The 18,236-nt window shown below is 37.0% G+C and overlaps 1 protein-coding gene across 3 annotated transcripts in view; it reads left to right on the top strand.

The window, feature by feature from the left end:
- Positions 1–18,236, top strand: part of CCSER2 (coiled-coil serine rich protein 2) — a 70,935-nt gene that overhangs the window by 32,275 nt on the left and 20,424 nt on the right. For all 3 annotated transcript variants that reach the window (XM_052677972.1, XM_052677973.1, XM_052677971.1), the window contains exons 5-9: positions 1,152–1,314; positions 1,961–2,156; positions 11,111–11,197; positions 12,124–12,210; positions 13,326–13,424. In XM_052677972.1, the coding sequence (XP_052533932.1) occupies positions 1,152–1,314; positions 1,961–2,156; positions 11,111–11,197; positions 12,124–12,210; positions 13,326–13,424 (632 nt within the window). The remainder of the gene's footprint in view (positions 1–1,151; positions 1,315–1,960; positions 2,157–11,110; positions 11,198–12,123; positions 12,211–13,325; positions 13,425–18,236) is intronic.

The raw sequence follows: 18,236 nt of genomic DNA on the forward strand, positions 1-18,236 counted from the left end.
AAAAACCCAAACCAACCAAAAAAAAAAAGACTGAATTGTACGATATGAGCACTTGTTTTGTTTGGCAGCGCTCCTTGCCGACCCCTTTTCCATACTTGTGTGCAGCTACAGTGACGTCAGCCTATTAGACTCCCCAGGTCAACAGAAACTCCCCTTGTTTCATTTTGGAGTCCAGGATGCTGCTCGGACACTATTTATAGCAGCCGTTCTAGTTCAACAAGTATGCAGTGTGTGAGGATGGCAGCCTTAAATCACAGGGTAAAACTGGGCTCCCTTCCCACCAAGGCGCAGGCTGGGAGCGCAGCAGGAAGGAAGGCCTGTTTATGAGCGTCTCACGTGGCTAAGGCTGAGTAGGCAGCCGAGCAAAACAATGTCCTGTTGTGTAGATTGATTCTTCTAGCAAAGGACTGACGATGTGAGGAGAAGCTCGTTGGGTAAGTGAGAGAGACAGTGTAATGGCAGGAGAGCGTTTCAGGACTCTGCTGTGCCTGACGGCACGGACAGCGTTTGCTTTGGCTTTGTTTCTAGTGGCTTATGAGCTGTTGCCAAATACAGCATTTGCTCACTTCAGAAGTTTGTGGAATTTCCTTTGCTTTGCAGAAGTTAGTGTTTTAAAGAGATGATTTGGTTTGCTTGTTTTAAATTGTGCTTATTGTCCTGGTAACTAAAGTTTAAAATTCTCTCAAGTAGAAACAGAGGAGTTTCTAGAATGAGATACGTAGGCATATTAAGTAATTGTTTTGTTCTGTAACAAAGTACTGACCTTTCTCTAAAATTACCATATTTCTGTTTATCAGTTGTTGTAACTTCTTAAAAACCTGAAGATACTGTCTATAAGAGAGGAATATGTTCCCTCAGATTATTTGAATATTTTTTCCCATTCCTGTAGCCCTATTTCCTTCAAATGATTTTCTTAGACCTGAAATACTTTAAAGGCTGACCTCTAGTTCTGCCACAGGTTACTCTTTTTCTTCTTAAAAGTTTTGTATGCTAGTAAAATCCCAACCTCATTACAGAGATCTGCTTGACTGTTCTTGGGAGGGGGAAAAAAAAAAAAGCACTGCATCTGCTGTCAGCAGGTAGTAAACATCTTATTTACATGATTCTGGAGAACAAATTCTATATATTTTTCTAATTTCTTTTCCCTGCAGATGAATGTGAAAATATGAGCCGTTATGATAGACAAGACAGAAATGCTAGGCAACATCAGGAAGGATTCTGGAAAAGAGCACCACAGCAGCGGTGGAATGCACAAGATCACTATCATCTTGGTCATACTGAGCACTATATTCATGGTAAAAATGATTTGAACAGGTAAAGGATTTTTCTTTTCTCTTCCTGTTTTGAGAAATCTCTTTTGTCACTAAAGAATGTCAAGTGATTCTGGGTAGTGTCTGTGGATAGTATGCCGAAGTGGGAGCACCACTGAGATTTGTAATGATTTCTTTGTGAAACTCAGCTAATTGAAATGAGAATGTTTTAACTTGAGCTGGAACCTACTTGGAAGTGTGGTTTGTTATTTGTCTTCACAGGGTACTGTAAATGCTTGCTTAAATTACTGTATCTGTGTGAAAATTAGTGTCTTGTTAATTTCATGTTTCAAGTGTGAACAGTTTTTTACTTCATTTTTAAAATAAATTTAGTCCTATAGATCTTATAGGCTAGCTTGCATGAATGAACTTATAGGAATAGTGATAAGCCAAGTGGTTTTAGGGTCCTGTAGTTGTTAGCCTGTGAGAGATTTATGCGAGTGGGAAGGAAAATGAAAAAGCACTGGCATTTTCTGATTCTTTTTTTCATTTGTGTACTACAGCACATAAATATAGCCCATGTTACATAAGTTTGTGTTACTAAATGCTCCCTAGCTCTAGTTTGTTAGCCTTGTGTGTGTGTGTGTGTGTGTGTGTGTGCATCTATATATAAATATATGTATAAATAGATATATGTTTATTTTTATCAGGGAATCAAACTACCTAGAGTCTTCTGTTGGTCGCTTTGAAAGCTATGGCACACCAAATTTTTACCAGGCTCCTAGACAGCTGGTGAGCTTACCGGAGAATACTGTGATGCTGGATGAGATGACACTTCGGCACATGGTCCAGGACTGCACAGCTGTGAAAACTCAGTTATTGAAACTGAAGAGATTACTGCACCAGGTGAGCTGCTTAAATGGAATGAAAGCCAATATGTACAGCCCAGATGGGCTGGTCAGCTGGTCCTATTAGACTGCCATTTTCTGCACACATTGATTTTTACAGTGTTTAAGAAAGCATGCACTTTTCATTGCTATTTTAAAGTAGCACTTTTCTGACATTTCAGCACTTTACTGAATGCAAAAATATCGGTATTCTGCTTCTCTGTGGAAATAATGGGAAATTAATCAGTAGATATGAAGACAGTCTTTTATTTAATAAGATCCTAAAAAGCTAGGAATAAAAAAAATAAAAATCAATCAGATTGACTTGCCAAATGCAAATTTGTTCAGTGGTAGTAGCTTTTTCTTTTAATAATAATCATGAAAAAAGCTTTGTGTTCTTCGCTCTTTTAATCATTGCTATTTCAGCAGGAAGCTCTGCAAGTCCTGCTAGGTCAGCTCTTTTGGAAGTACTGAAACTTAACCTTACCTATGTGTTGTCATAAATTTTTAGAGCTTTTTCATTTCACCTCTGCTTGACTGAGAATCTTTTGGACCCATTTACCTGTTAGCACTGAAGAATGTGTGATATTTTATTTGTTTATTGCAGTTTTTCTCTTAACAGCACAATATAACAAAAAGAAATTTGTGCCTTAAAAGTAAAACACTGCAAAACAAAAAGCAACTCAGTCGTGAGGCTAATGGGAGGTTATGACTCTGCCTTTGAGAAATGTGAGCATTTCCTTCCCATGGTAACCAGGAATGCTAGAGATGTTTTTCCAGTGATGAAATCAGGGGTACAATTGTACAAAAAATAACAGCGTTAGGGAGGATGTGTTCTTAGGGCCTCGTGTTGGAGCAGCAGGCAGCATAGGCTGTGCTTTCCAACAGCCTCAAGCGTGTGATGAGTGTACAAGATAGCAGAGGACTTCTTAGCCAGAGCTCTTAATGCCTTTAACACAAGGATAATGAAACAACTAGGCAAATGATGTGTGCTTGAAGTTCAATGTATAAAGGTGTGCAAGTTAGAGCCAAATAGCGTGGGGCCTTGCAGAGTACTGTATTTGAAGTCTTGGTCTAATTTATAATAGGCTTCTCAGTAAAGTGACAAGTCATCTTGTTTAAAAACAAAAACAAACTTAGGAAATTAGTTATTCCTAACTTGTACATTCTTAATCTGCTGCTTCTTTTGCCAAAAGTTTGATTTCTACCACTGTTGCTGTAAAAGTTAGTTTTGTAATAAGAGCACTAAAAGCTTTGCATATTTTTTCCCCCTTGATTATAAATAAAGTTTGTGTAATTGTTCTCAAACTGAGCACTGATCAAGGACTAGAACTCAGTTTGGGTAATGTGGCAATCTTATGGTGTGTAGAAAAGCAAGATGAAGTCAGAGCTCCTCTCAAGTGCAAGCTTTAGTAAAGGAAGCAAAAGTTCTTAGAGGTGGCATCTATGCTATGAAATGTGCAAACTTCACGTTTCTAGATTTGATTTTAGGAATGTTTCTAATTGGGGTGGGAGTAGAGCTATATTCAGATCTAAGGTGTGAGAAGTTTTTTCTTAAAGTTGTATTTGAAGTTGTTATACAAGTGATAAACTGTGGTATGCCATACTACAGAGCATAGTGCGTAACAAACGTATACCTAGGAGGCTCCTGGAGAGACTCGTGCTGTTCTGCATTCATTGCTGTGACTGTAGTTCATATTGCCATATTTAGAGTATCTTTAAATAACAGAGCTGCATCAACATGGTTTCATGTTGTGTTCAGCATTCTGCCTGCAAGAATAAGGAGTGAGAGCAGTTGAGCCTTGTCTGAACTCTTTGTTACCAGGATAGCAATGCCAGCAGTTCACATGCTGCTTGCTTCTCACATGCTGCTATCATTCTATCTTAAAACACTGAAGTACCAATTAGGGGGTTTATCTTATGCAGATTTTTTTGAAATCTTTACTGTGCTAATTGTGAACTTCTGCAATTTTGCAGTTATGTTGTATTGACTTACACAGAGGGAACAATGTACCTTCTTGCACTAAATGCAGTTTAATTATTTGAAAGGAAGATGTTGAGCTGCTGGCACATGTTCCTACATAAAACTTAACTGAATCACTAACTTTCTGTTGTAAGCAGTCAGTGACTAGTATTAAGTGGCATCTAGAATTTGAAGCCTCTTAAATAATGGCTAAGGTACTTCATTTGTGTACCTAATAGTAAATATGCTTTACTTTGATCTTAAAGGTTGCTTGCTTCTTCCTCAATTTCTTAAACTTGTTGCTCTAGATTGAGGCTACAGAAGTAATATGCCACTGCTTCCTTAATTGTCTCACTCCAAGTGCACTGGAGCCTTTGATAGGTAAGGGCTGACCATCCTCTGTAGTAATTCCTCTCAGAAACAGCAGCAGTGATGCCCCCCACCTTGTCTTATCTCAAAGAAGCACTTGTATTTTAAGGAGGACTAAAACATGAGATGTGTAGGCTTATGAAAATGTTTCTTTTCAATGTAGCTTTCATTAATGGAAAAGAAATTCTGTTTTTCAAATAGTTGTAATATGCTGTAATTGCAACAAACACTTGTAATATGTCAGATATGAATGTTTCAACTGTATGAGCAAGTGTGAATGGGGAAAGGAAGTCTGGTGTAAAATTTCCAAGTGTGCCAGTATATTTTTGCTGAGGGATTAAACCCATAAGTCACTTGAGTTCCTTTAAAGTATATAATTGTGTTCTCTTTGATTCTGGTGAGATCTGTCAGAGATATTTTCCTTTGTCACAGCAGTCCTGAAAACAAGACAGCTACAGACTTAATTGATAAAATAAATACAAAGGCTTCTCTTTGTTGTGTATAACTTGTAACTGTGGGGGTTGTTTTATTTTTTTCTTAACCATGAGATAGTTTGCCTCACTGGTTAACCTTGGCTGGATTTGACAGTCGTGTGTTTAAGTCAGCAACTAAGTGCACTCTTTCTGGACGCATCTTTAATTTTTTAATTGGAAGTTGCACTTTTTAGGAATATAATGATGTCTGAACTGCATGTGTGCGGTTGCTCAGTGGTTGTTGTGAGATGTTAAATTTTAATCATGATTTCAGTAACTTTTACTAGCATGGACACTTTTGAAAGTCAACTTTAAATGCAGTCTTACATTGTGTAATTTAAAAAGCCCATGAAATAAATCCTTCCTCTGTCAAAATACTATGTAGTAACTCACCTTATATTACACACTGGCAGTTTAAAACCATCTTCAGATGGAGTTAAGAACTGTAATGGATTTTGCTTCATCTGGAGGAGGAAACCAGTAGTTAACTAATATTTTGCTATGCTGTTTTCTGAAGTTGGCTGTTTTCTGGAGTAAATTCCTAGCTGAAATATGCTACTGTCATAGGAACAGTAGCATATTATTTCTCTGTTACTACCCAGTAGGGGAACTGCAGAATGTTCTGAAGACTGTCATTGTTTGTCTTCTGGTTTTGTGTATTTTGAAACTGTAAGCTAAGTGATAGCAGGGGAAAAAAAAAAAAACAAACGAAAAACAACAAACCAACAATGTGGGACACTGGAAATATCTGCTGTGTATTGCTGTAGGGTTGTGCTGTATATTAGGAATGGGTGGTGATTAGCTGTTACGTAGTCCTGTAACTTGTTGTTGCTAATATGAAGGGAACTTAATCATGCCTAGTCATTAGTAATAACAGTAGAACAGAAATGTACAATTACTTGAGAATGTCTTGTTATATATGCAGAAACCTTTCACACAAATTACTTTCAGAGTGCACCATCTGTATTACATAGCAGATTTTTCCAGCTGGCAAGTGAATCTTATAGGATCTGTCCAAATGCTCATCTGCTGACTCTCCTCTAAATCATTACTTTTTGCTTCAGTGGAAAGTGGAGGACTAATGGCATTAACAGAATAAGGTCTTGGTTTATACTGGGAAAATTTAGTTTGAATTTAGTGCTCTGTAGAAAAACGAATACCAGTAGGAATCTGCTATACTTTGAATACAGTACAAAATGCAGCACTACTAATTTAGTTTTCCTCGCTCTGTCTGAGACATGATGGAAGCACAGACAGAAGAAATAGTCAGGACCTTCCACTTACTCAAGCAGGAACTGAATTAAAACAAAGAAAATGAATATGGGGAGCTGAAGTTTGAGAAAGTAAGGGAAGGCGAGCTTCAGAGCCTGAATTAACTTGAAGTGTTCAATTACTCTGCAGTGTGATTAAGTGCAGTAAAAAGGTGATCGATAAGCTGACTAATACTGGATGGTTAGACTGTCAGTACTTTTAATGAAACACAGTGACTTGAGCTCAGTGATTTGAAAGAATTGAGTGACATTTAAAGAGGAGCTACCAAAAGAGAATGACGAGTCAGAAATGAAGTAAATTAGAATAAATTAGAAGCCTGGGAAAATCAGCAGCCAACGAGAGAGTGAATAAGATAGGGCAGAATGTGTGTAATTGTAAAATAAATAAAAATAATTGTTTTACTGTGCAGCCAACATGAGAAGAAAATTTTGACAGTGGAAGCAAAGTGGAAATTGTTGCACTGAGGAAGATAAAATGTGTGTCCCTATGTCGACAAGGTCTGCGCAAACTACAGAATAATGTGGCTAAGGCTTATAAATCAACTTAAGATCAGGGCTGTGCCTCACTCAGTGATTAGGAGTCTGTCTTGAAGTTAGTGCTGGTGCAGTTTTTGGTGTTACAGGATATTTCGCATTAGCTGGATAGGGAGTTTGTTGATGTGGTTTAGATGCAGCATACTCTGTAACTCTGCACAACTACTGATGGGAATTCACAAGGCCAGTTCTGTAAATAGTCCTTTGTAATCTTTTTGAATTTGGCCAGTAAAACACTAGGTGAAGGCAAGTGAATTATTTGCTTAGACTGCTAGAAAAGTTGAGCAGCAATGTATTTCCATAACCACGGTTTCTAGTTGCTCCTGCCACCATGTTCTGCCTGTATGGAATTCTCTGTGGATAAAGCACAGCTTAGTGCAGGTGCTTGCTAGTCCCAGAAAGGGGATGGTGGGTGGATTTGTCTACAACCTGCCAGTTGGCTGTTCCTGTGTGCTGTCTGAGCTAAAAGCTACCTTCCTCACTGACCCACTTTGTTAAGTAACTGGTGCTAAATTATGGAATTTGAAGTAAGGGTTCAGGCTACTGATGATTTGTGAAGTAGGAATGCACTTAAGAGAAAGGGGAAACGTGGTGGAGATGTGTTTGGTTAGGTGGATTTTGTTTGTTCTTCTTTAGTCCTGATTTTTTACTAAAACCCTTAAAAACAAGGAGAGCTAAAGAAATAGGCAACACAGCAAAAAAAAAAAAAAAAAAAAAAAGGCATATCGTAGCTTCAGACTGTTGGTTACTATTGGGCTGTTGTTTTAACAGTGTTTGATAGACAATTGAAACTGTGACGTTCATGGTAATATTTCAATGAAACCAAAGTCAAATGCACATTAAAATGTCAAGTGGTAAGCAGGCAAATAGCACCCTCTACTTGATGAACAGTTTTCTGTTGGCTTATTTACAATAATGCTGAACTAGCAAATGAAGCTACTCAAGTGACCATTTTGTAGTGCAGGAAACTTGGAATCTTTCTGTAATCTGCTTGAGAATCAACAGCCCAAAAAGCCTTGAAAACTTTGTTATTTTTCAGCTTTTTCATGAGCTGTAGTTGTTACAGTGCTCAAAAAATTCTCCACTTGAAATTATGTTCCTGGCAGTATATTCTTTTAAAATCCTGCATGTTGAAAACACAGCTTACATTGTAAGGAACCACAAGATAATTACTGAAAATTAATTTGCTTCCAATGAATAGAGTTTACTACTTAATAGAAGAATCCAAAATATGTCAGTGTAATGAAAGCTATGGCCTTCAAGGTTTGAGCTTATTTTTCTGTGAGCCAATGTAGGAGTTGTCTTCTAGAACACAAGAGAGAAGGGTATTCTTTCAGGAGTTCTACCTGTGATCTTACATGTACGTTTAGCTGGGAAGAAAAAAAAACTGCATGGAAGAGAAATAAAAGAAAAAGAGAAATTAAAAGAAAACCTGCAGTGCAGAGAAATACTAAAATGTTACAGATGTTGTAGCAATGCTGTAACATCTGTTGACATCAGTTTTCAAAAAACCAGGGGTAATTTTTTCTTTTTTTTCAGGACCAACTTTGTTTTGAATGCTCAGTGATTATAGGGAGTTTGTGTGGGTGTTTTTTCCCACTCCATCAACCTGTTTCCTTTAAGTAATTGTTAATAAGTTTGGGATGATTTTCTAAATCTTGCTGTTGTATTTTGTAAGTTTCCAGCTTCAGACTTCCAGCTCTAATTCTGTAAACCACTTTCAGACACTTCTCAAAGCTTGTGGTTACCCCCAGTTTGTTGCACAGGGACCACCCAAAACTGGGCACATGCTGCAGTGGATGCTGCTGTTGACTGAAATAGTGAGAAATTTCCAGTAAATGTGACTGAACTGAACTGAAAACCACTGTAGATTCAAATAGATTGCTGATGAAATATCAAGCAAAGGGTGTAATCTGACACTGCATTGATTGTCAGTTGCTTGATTGCTACTTGAGAACCAGCTTGATTAAATATATAGATACGTATTTCAGGTTATGAAAATGAATCTCTAGCTAAAGACTCTGCTTACATGGCTAAATGTGTCAACATGTACAGCGTTAGTCTCTTAGCCTCATGCCTACAGTGGAAGTACTGTTTGATTGTAACTAACAAGAGAGTTAGAATGTATTGTTTGATGTTTTAATTGATACTGCAGCCTTAAATCTGGGAAATAGTAACAAACATTGCTATTTCTTTTCTCCCCAATGCTGCTGTTTCACAAAAGCAGTCTTCTGCTAAGGAAATTAAAATGTTTTATCCTTGCTTGTTTTAAGTTGTAGCTTATTTGTCAGTATGCTTGGTAAGCATTTGATTTTGATATGCTTAATAAGCTATCTTGAGTTGCTGTTTTGCTGTTTCTTGCATTCATTGTCCATGTTTGGCACAAATGAAATTAGTTAACTGTTCTCAATGCAAATTCATGGTATACTGAATTTATGTATTCTACTATTGTAAAAAAAAACAAAAAAAAAACAAAACAAAACAAAAGCCAAAACCTAAGCACAAAATAATGCCATACAAACACAAACAAAACAAAAAGCAAAACAAAGTCAAACAAAAGCATCCAGTTGGGTTAAAAGCATCAGCTTGGAAGCTTTCATAGGTAACTGCAAGGTGTAAGGTTTTTAACTGTATCACAGACCTAGGGTTTGAAGTGATATGTTCTGTCCGAGTTTCCCAAAGTTGATGTCTTGGTGCATGATTTCTAGGCAACCAAAAATAATGTGCATTAAACCAGTTACACTGTTCTGCAAATTCTTCTTTGTTCTAATTCCTGCCCTTTTTCACGGTACTTGGAAAGCCTTCTTATTCATACTGCTTTCTTTCTCCTTTCTTGTTGCAACACAATTGAGAAAAAAAGCAAAGCAAGGAGATCTGCACAGATTAGTCCAATATATGTTCACAGTGGGGTACACAGTGATGGTGTTAGATTTGTGTTCTTTCCCACTTGCACTGAGATTATGGTATGTAATAAAATGATTAGAACAGGGGTAAGGGAATTGGTACAAATGGACTTGGCTCTTGCTTTGCTGGTGAGTATCAGGTGCAGTGTAGGGTGTGAGTGCTTGAACTGCCAGAGAATGTGTGACTTAGGCTGTTTGCATTGGGGTCATAATCTGCTGCTGTAGAACATTCTATTTGTCCAGTTTTGTGCATTGTATTGGTATTCTACAAATACCAGCTGTAGAGCTTTAAATGCTGTGAGGCTTTGTACACTTATTTTGCTTTATATTTTCCCATTCCCATAATGAATCCTTCACAGTTCCAACTGTGACACTGATTATATTTTTTTCTGTGTGTAGTAATTTAAGTAGTTATTTAAAGTTGACAAATTTTATCAGTGTTTTTTATTGTTGCTCCCTTACTTTAGCATTTTAGAGAAGTTTGGGATGAAGTAAGATTCTTTAAGATATTACTGTGCAAAATAATGAAAAATATTTCTAAATGCTGTAGAAGTAAATATTGCAAATTACTGCTCCAAATTACTTTATCAGTCTGTCTCCTGCTGGTGGTCTGCCCAGGGGCACACAGCTGCTTGTGGATTGAATTAAACTGCATGTTGGAAGGCTGAAACATATGCCTTAAAGGGCATGAATAGGACTATCTTTTTTTTCCTCACAGTTGATCTTTAGTATTTGAGCTGCAGTTTTATTTTGGTGATTTTTGAGGGTGGACTTGCTGGCTCAGACTTGCAGTGGTTTCAGACAGGTTTTGAGATGTGATCATCTATGTGTTTTGTGTTTCCTGTGGATGTGCTCTTAGTGTCAGTGCTTCGCAATATATCCAAGTAAAATTATCCTTTGATATCATTGCTTGTTTTTGCATTTCTCCTTATTGTGATTAGTTTCAGAACGAGAAGAGGAAAGAGTGCTCTTTCACACTAATAGTTTTTTCTAATTGTTATTTAGTTCTTACGACCATGAAATAATTTTGTATTTGCTTGCACAGTTGTAAATGTTACTACTTTTAATGAAGAACATTTAGCTGAAGTATCTTGGCTGCATATTTTGGTGTTACTTAGACATATTTGAAAGGATCTAAAGGAAATGAAGCTTTTAAAATGGCACAGCATCACTATTTCATCCTGATTTAAAGCATTTAAATACGATGGCCAATTTTTGCACAAAATCGATGTTTTGACATAGCTGCAGCTACTTCGTGAGGAGAGGTTGTTCATGGCTCTGGGCAGTATACATGCACTGCTGCAAAGCAGGCTTTTATATCAGAGAAAGGAAAACAGGAGAACTAACAGGGAGGGACTTCAGGTGCTGTAACAGGCTTTTCAGAGAGATGATGTATTCATATCTTTGAAAAGGGGTTATTTAAGCAAATACTTTGACAGTTTGTTCTTGTTCTCTGTCAGAATGATGAGAATGTGTCGCTCCAGGACATCTCACATTCGATACCATCAAGTCCAGAACCACAAGAACCTGAGTCAACTTATTTTAAGGTAAATGGCACCGATTTACTCCTCAGAAAAAGGGATACAAACTTGTTTGTATTTGTCTTGTGAAGTAGTGCCTCTTCCATCTATTAAAACCTACCAGATATGTGTGTGTCATAGAATCATAGAATGGCCTGGGCTGAAAAGGACCACAATACTCATCTGGTTTCAACTCCCCGCCATGTGCAGGATCACCAACCACCAGACCAGGCTGCCCAGAGCCACATCCAGCCTGGCCTTGAATGCCTGCAGGGATGGGGCATCCACAGCCTCCTTGGCTATATGTACAGATTATCTGAGTTTTCTTTAAGCGGAATGGTTTATTCGACCTTCTAAAATACTCACAGATGGCAGTACAGTTAGGTAGTTAAAATAACTTTGCTTTTCTATGTTAGTAGCAGTCCTGGGAATTATCAGCTTTAGAGTAACATCTGAAAGATTTTTCTCACTATTTGTTAATTGTTAAAGTTTGAAAAGGCCAAGTTTCCTTTGAAGCATAATAATACTATAATTATGTACTTTGATTTTCTGTTGGATTTGTATTCCATGTTCCTTAGATGGTCTAATATTACTAATGCAAGTACCACTAGAGGTAGTGTTTGATGATTAGGGCTTTTTTCTCTGTGATCCTACCTTTTCATACAACAGATGAGTCAGCATCAAAACATCAAAACTGCAGATGATTTACTTACACAGGCTGCAAATTGAGTGAGTTGGCTAAATTTTTTTTTTTTTAAAAAAAAAAAGACTTCAAGTTTCTTTGTTCATAAGGTGTACTCCTTACCACATCTCTCCATGCAAATAAGATGAAGAAAGATTGTGCTAATGTTACTGCTAGGGTTCCATGAATCTCTGCTGTGTATCCTACAGAGCTGTTGATTTAGATTGTGGCCCTTAGGGGAAAAACTCATATTGCCTAATGCTTTTTGTAGACAGAAGACTTATTGAATGAGATCAGGCAGCTTAAAGATGAACTGAAGAAGAAGGATGAAACAATCAACCAATTAGAGCATCAACTGGTAAGTATAATTTTTAATGCTTAACAAAATGCTAAGGAAGCACTGCAGAGTGCAAAGTGAATAGATATTTCTTATGAAGGCTTTAAAAGGGATAACCTTTTAGTTTTTACCCTTTTCTGAGGGAGTCTTTCATTCAGGAGGCCAGTCATGATTTGTATTTTTTTTAATATTGAGCAAATAAATACAAGGTGTTGCTCTGAAACCAGGGGAAACTTACAGATCAGGTTCGGACGAGCAAACATTCTTAAGCAAAAGTATCATATAGCTGTTCAATTTTTATTCCTGTTCTATTCTAGTTTTGGATTTTGCCCTGTGTATTTCTGCATTATCTTCTGTCAAACGAGTCCACTGCAAAGTAGTCACATTTTCAAGCCATTTACTAAAGTTACTTAAGATAAATTACTTTTTAAATTTACTTCAAACTGATTGTCTCAACTCAGTCTCAATCAAAAACCTGGAGGAATAGCACAGAGGGAGGGAGTGTATGAACCCACTTAAGTGTATTTTGGCCTTTCTAAGAACATGGCACATGGGAATAACTTTTTCTTCAAATTTCCTGTGCAGTCCATGCATTTTCTATGACAATGATACTGTATTCTTATCGTTGCTTTCAAATACCTACACATACTTTTTCAGTTATTGATAGTGAAACAGACTTGCACCACAGAATGTGCAAGACTGACATGGGGTATGAATTGTTCATTTTATAACAAATTTTGAAGTAGTTGCCATGTAACTTCCTTTGTTAAAGTGCAGAAGCCTCTACAGTGTTGTTCCAATTTCATCTCTTTGCATATGCTGAGTAAAGATTTTGTATGTGCTGTTATGTAGCCATTCATCATGATATGTGCAGTTACTGTTTTTAGGTGCATATGCATATATATGACAAATCTTCCAAGTGCTTTCCTCATAAAGAGAAACAATCCAGGGGAGCAAATTGTTTGATAAGCAAACTAACACAGGGACCAGTACTTCATTTTTATCAGTGCATAATAGACACAGTAACCAAATACTGCCAGCAGGTATTAGGTGCTGGGTCAGAATGGTGCTTTCCAACAATCTTAATTAGCTATTTTCTAATAGTTCTCCATTTTCTTTCTTGGGGGGTGTTTAAGGCCAGTAGATGTAATTGCCAGAAGGAGAGCCAAAAACCCACAGTGGCAAAGTGCGCGTATGCTGATAAATTCACACAAACTTCCTGGAGGAGGAGTTCTGTGAGTAAAACTTGTGACTTTTAGAGTTTCATTCCTCTATTTTATAGTTAGTGCATATGCATGAGTTTGCCATACTTCAGAGATTATGTATGCTGTTTATTAGTTTTTTTTATCTGTATGTCCTTACTGCTGTGCTTAGCTTAAACATTCTTTTGCAGACCTAATCGTGTTTGAAAAAATAATTACAAACATTTATTTTAATATATGTAAGTAAACTTCAGAATTCTCTCCTTAATCATCTTCTGAACATTTGTGTCATATTCAACCCAAGCTGTATATCTAACCATACATTAAGACATTTTCTTATCTTGATTTTGAAGTTGGTTTTGTTTGAAGTTTAATCATTTCTGTGTGTGCATCTGAGGAAAAGTAACAGCATATTCTAACCTTAAGTCCCTAGATGTAAACAATGAAAGTTACTTAATTTCTTCACAATCACCTATTTGGAGAAATGGTCAAATTAAAAAAAATTGTTGCATGAATGTCAGCTTGACAGAGGACATCTTTGTTCTCATACGTTGCTGCATAGAAATACTGCTGCCACATACAAAGTTATTGCATTCTCAGTATAACTGTAAGGGAATGCTTCAGATGGAATGTTGGTGGGGGGAGACAACATTTTTGTTATTTTATGGGAACAGTTTTTTTCTGAATGATGAACAAGGCTTTTATCAATCGCCAGCAAGTAGTCTTCAGATTGGTCTTCAGGTACTACTTTAGCTAGAGAATCCTGAAAAATCATCTTTACAAGATTAAAAATGGGTTAGACTCTTTAGCTTCCTTTTACCCTGCCATAAGTTTTTTGATACCAAATTGTAATTAAGATGAATCAACCTTGCCGCCCGTCTAAAACTATTCTAAATATCTAGTGCTAGGGTAGAAATGCCACCTTATGGCATGCTCACCACTTCCTAGTGAATCTTCTTTTCCATTGAGACCATGCTTTCCAACCTTCTGTTGTGTGATTAGAACCCAGGTAAACGAAACATAACCTTAAGTGGCTCTCTTTTTTTTCTTTCTGTGGCACCTCTGTTTTTCCACTAAGCACATGGAATGTCCTTGATGCTCATCCCATTCATTTCTGTTCTCCTGTACCTTTGGAGCTCTTGAGCTCATGTTTTTTCCCCAAGATTTAGTTTCATGTATGGTGACATGCATGTGATGTTTTTCCATACTGATACTGTTGCTGAGTTAGTGGCTATTGTTGTTTCCATGGTCTTTTTTTCCTTATCTCATTTTCTGTATGAATTCAGAATTAGATTAGTAACTATTAGAAGTTAATTGCTAGGTGCAAAAGCTTTAATTTGAGCAATCTGTAGCGTTAATTGTTGAGACCAAGATATCGGGAGATGGAGGATGGAAGAGGCAGGTTAATATTTCAGCTAAGAGCATTCAGTAGGCCCAATAATCTCTTTGGTCAGATAGAAGTATGTGTCTTCTTCAAAATTCAGTACTTTTGTTCAGAAAGACACTTCATTGCCATACAGAAATCGTCAGGTTGTAAGGGAGAATGTCTATAGATTAAAAGAAAAATAACATAACCCATGCTATGTTCGTAGCTGGGGGCGTGTGTGTATGTATGTACACATGTATGCACAAACTTATGCAATATAAGCTGCTTTTCAGGAACTGTTACTTGTAAATCATACAGCTCAAAGTTTGGGGCACAGTGTTTGCTTTATCTTCTGGCTAAATATACAGTATAAATATAGCAAGCCTTGGCACGAAGTCATTGTTGATCTGGAACTTGATGACAGTGTCACTTGCAGTAGAAAGAAGAAACAAAAGACTGCATTTTCTTGAGGGATGAATACAGTAAAAGCAAATAGCAGGAGACAGGTGACAAAAATGTATTCTCACTAGAAGAAAGAGTCTTAAATTTTTTTTTTGCTCTGTTAACATTTTGTTCATTTTAAAATAATAGGCTTGAACTGAGGGTGCAGGCTGGTAAAAAAAAAAAAAACCAAAAAAAAAACAACAACAGCACAACAAAACAGGTTCATTGCATCTAAACATGATTTAAATCACAAATGGATATTGTTTATGGAAACTGTGAAGGTTTTGTGTAGGCTATGGTTTTAAAAATGAAATTATAATTGAATTTTTTGTAGTAGATGTAGAAATCAGAGGCATAAGCTTTTTGTATCTTTTAGTGTATTAATAATTAGCGAAGTTGATATTCAAAACAAAACTGTTTTGTTTCTTTCTAAGCTCTGACCTGCCAGTTACTTTAAATGATGTCAAATATCAGAAGTTACTTCAGTTACATTGGTGTAACTTTATTCAGAAATTCTAGCAAAACTGATACTATAATTCAATTCATGAAGCACAAGTCCTTGTACATACTATAATTTGCTGTGTCAGAAAGTACTTCGTATTTGTACTTAATGTAGTATTTCATAAAGAATGGACACCAGAATGAACTAGACAATACTGAGAGTGGAAATCAGCTATTAAGAGATCTCAGGAATATAAAAACTATATGCAAGTTATTCCAAGTTTAGTCTCTGTTTAAAATAGCTAATAATCTTGCTAGCATTATGGTTTCCCTAATTAATAGACTTGTAAGTATCATTAATCGTATTCTTTCACAGATGTTTTTGTTTCTTTCTACGTTTCTTGAAAATGGCCCATCTTGATGTAGTAATGAATTTATCTGTGATCACAGTTTTGTGAAAGTAGCTTTCAGGTTTTTTCTACCTATTCAAAGATAAACATGTATGTAAATGTAAGCTATATAAATTTAGGTTCACTCTTCAAACTCATTTTGAAAGCTGAGCAATTGAGATTTGATAGTTAGCTATCTGTTGCCCAGCCACCCTCTGTTACATAGATGTTTTCCATGTAGTGTCCTGCTCAAAACTACATTCTGTAGTTTTATTGTCTGTACAGTCAGTGATAAATTAGGGGGAGCCATTATTTTTGGTTAGCTATCCTCAAGAGTAAAGTCTTCTGCAATTATTGACTGACAGAGCTGGATCATGACATTTCTGGAAGGACTTTATATGGATCTCATTTAATTAATTAACTCCCAGTCAATATGTGCCTCTTCTTTAGTTGTGATGAAAAATAGAAGTAAATAAAGCATTGAAGAACATACTGAATATAAATTTGCCTGAAGAATTCAGTGTTGGTGGAGAAAGCTTACAGTGTGGCATCTGTTGCTGCAACTGTCTGGCAGGTTTGCAGCACTGTTTCAGTAATAATAAATACTTCTCCAAAATCAGGTTTATGTGTCAAGCTTTTGCTTTATATGGACAAATTATTTGGCTTCTAGGACTGGAAAGGTTGTTTGCAGATGCTGAAAATCTGAGCAAATAATGATAAAACCTTGAATTGAGACGAAGATGCCTGTAAAGGATTCTCACCCCTGAGATCAGTTCCTTAGCATCTTCTTAATTTGTATGTTCCCCCATGCCCTGGAACAGTAAATATAGTGCAGTAAGAGTTGACTTCTTCCTTTGTCTCAGAGAAGTAATGATAAGGTCAAGTTTTGCTTCCTATGTAAGTTCATTCACATCTCTTTTAAAACACTGTGTGGGAGCATGTGTGTTCTTGCTATATTTCTTCTTCTGCACTTTGCCTTTCATTAGGATATTGTTCCAGCGTACTTTTGCGAAGCCTCTCACACAGTTTTAGTAAACCTTCATAATCATTTGGCTGCCTCTGTGTTCTGTTGTCATCTTTGAGTTTCTTCTTTCACCTTGGCCTTAGATTTTCGTGTATGCTTTGACTCTGCAACTGTTAATTCAAACCCCCAGATGCTGAAGCCTAATCAGTGTGTGTTTATCTTCACATTTAAGACAGGTTTCTGCCATTGTCAAGCACTTCTCTATTGTTCACTTGCTCTTCTGTTATACAAAGGTTGCTCTGAAAGTAATGCTTCCTATTTATTTTCATGGAAACTACAACAGCTACAAAGGGCACAATAACACTTTTTGATAGAGCAAGTTCTCGGCTACAAAACACCTTTTTTTTCTTTTCAACATAGTTACTGCTATTAGCTGTACATTTTTGCCAACAACAAACAAAAGCCTGCATGCCATGCTCATAAAAATCTGCACCAATGTCAGTGGTGCACTGTCTCACAGCTGCTGTGATAGCTTTGTTGCTAAGAAGATATTGCCCACGCAGTCTGTCATTCATTAGTCTGACCAGATAAAAGTCAGGAGGCCCCAAATATAGACTCATATGTTGGATGTGGTGGGACAGCCCAGCCAAGAATTGCTATGTTCTCCATGGTCTTCAAGCTGGTATGGGACCTGACTTTATCATGTTGCAAGAGAAAAGTTGCAACCTTCTCTGCCCTGACTCTGGAAATTTGAGCATTCAGCTTAGTGTCACAATGTAGTAGTCAGAATTTATGGTTAGTCTCTGTTTCAGGAAAATCCAAAAGGATTGCCCCTTTCCTATTGCAAAAAACAGTGCACATCCCTTTACTTGCTGAGGGCTGAGCCTAGAACATTTTCTTTGATGGAGTTTACATGTTGTCACTCCATCAACTGCTGTTTTGACTCCAGCTTGTAGTGGCACCACATCTTGTCACCAGTAATGGCGATCCAGGAAACTCACCTTTAGCCTCATATTTGTTGAGTAGGTTCTGACAAACTTGCACATGCTGTTCTTTTTGTTCCTGCTGAAATGTTACCACCTAGCCCCTCATTGTGCTCACATCCACTTCTCATCTCCATCAATATTAAATAAGCATCAGTGAATGTGTGCCACTTGTTCCACATGAAGGAACTGAGTTCCATACCTGTGCTTCATCAGCACTTCCATGTCAGACCATTCTGTCAGACTGCCCTTCTGCTG

This window comes from Tympanuchus pallidicinctus, unplaced genomic scaffold (genome assembly GCF_026119805.1).
Source record: "Tympanuchus pallidicinctus isolate F22 unplaced genomic scaffold, pur_lepc_1.0 scaffold16, whole genome shotgun sequence".
Taxonomy (NCBI): domain Eukaryota; kingdom Metazoa; phylum Chordata; class Aves; order Galliformes; family Phasianidae; genus Tympanuchus; species Tympanuchus pallidicinctus.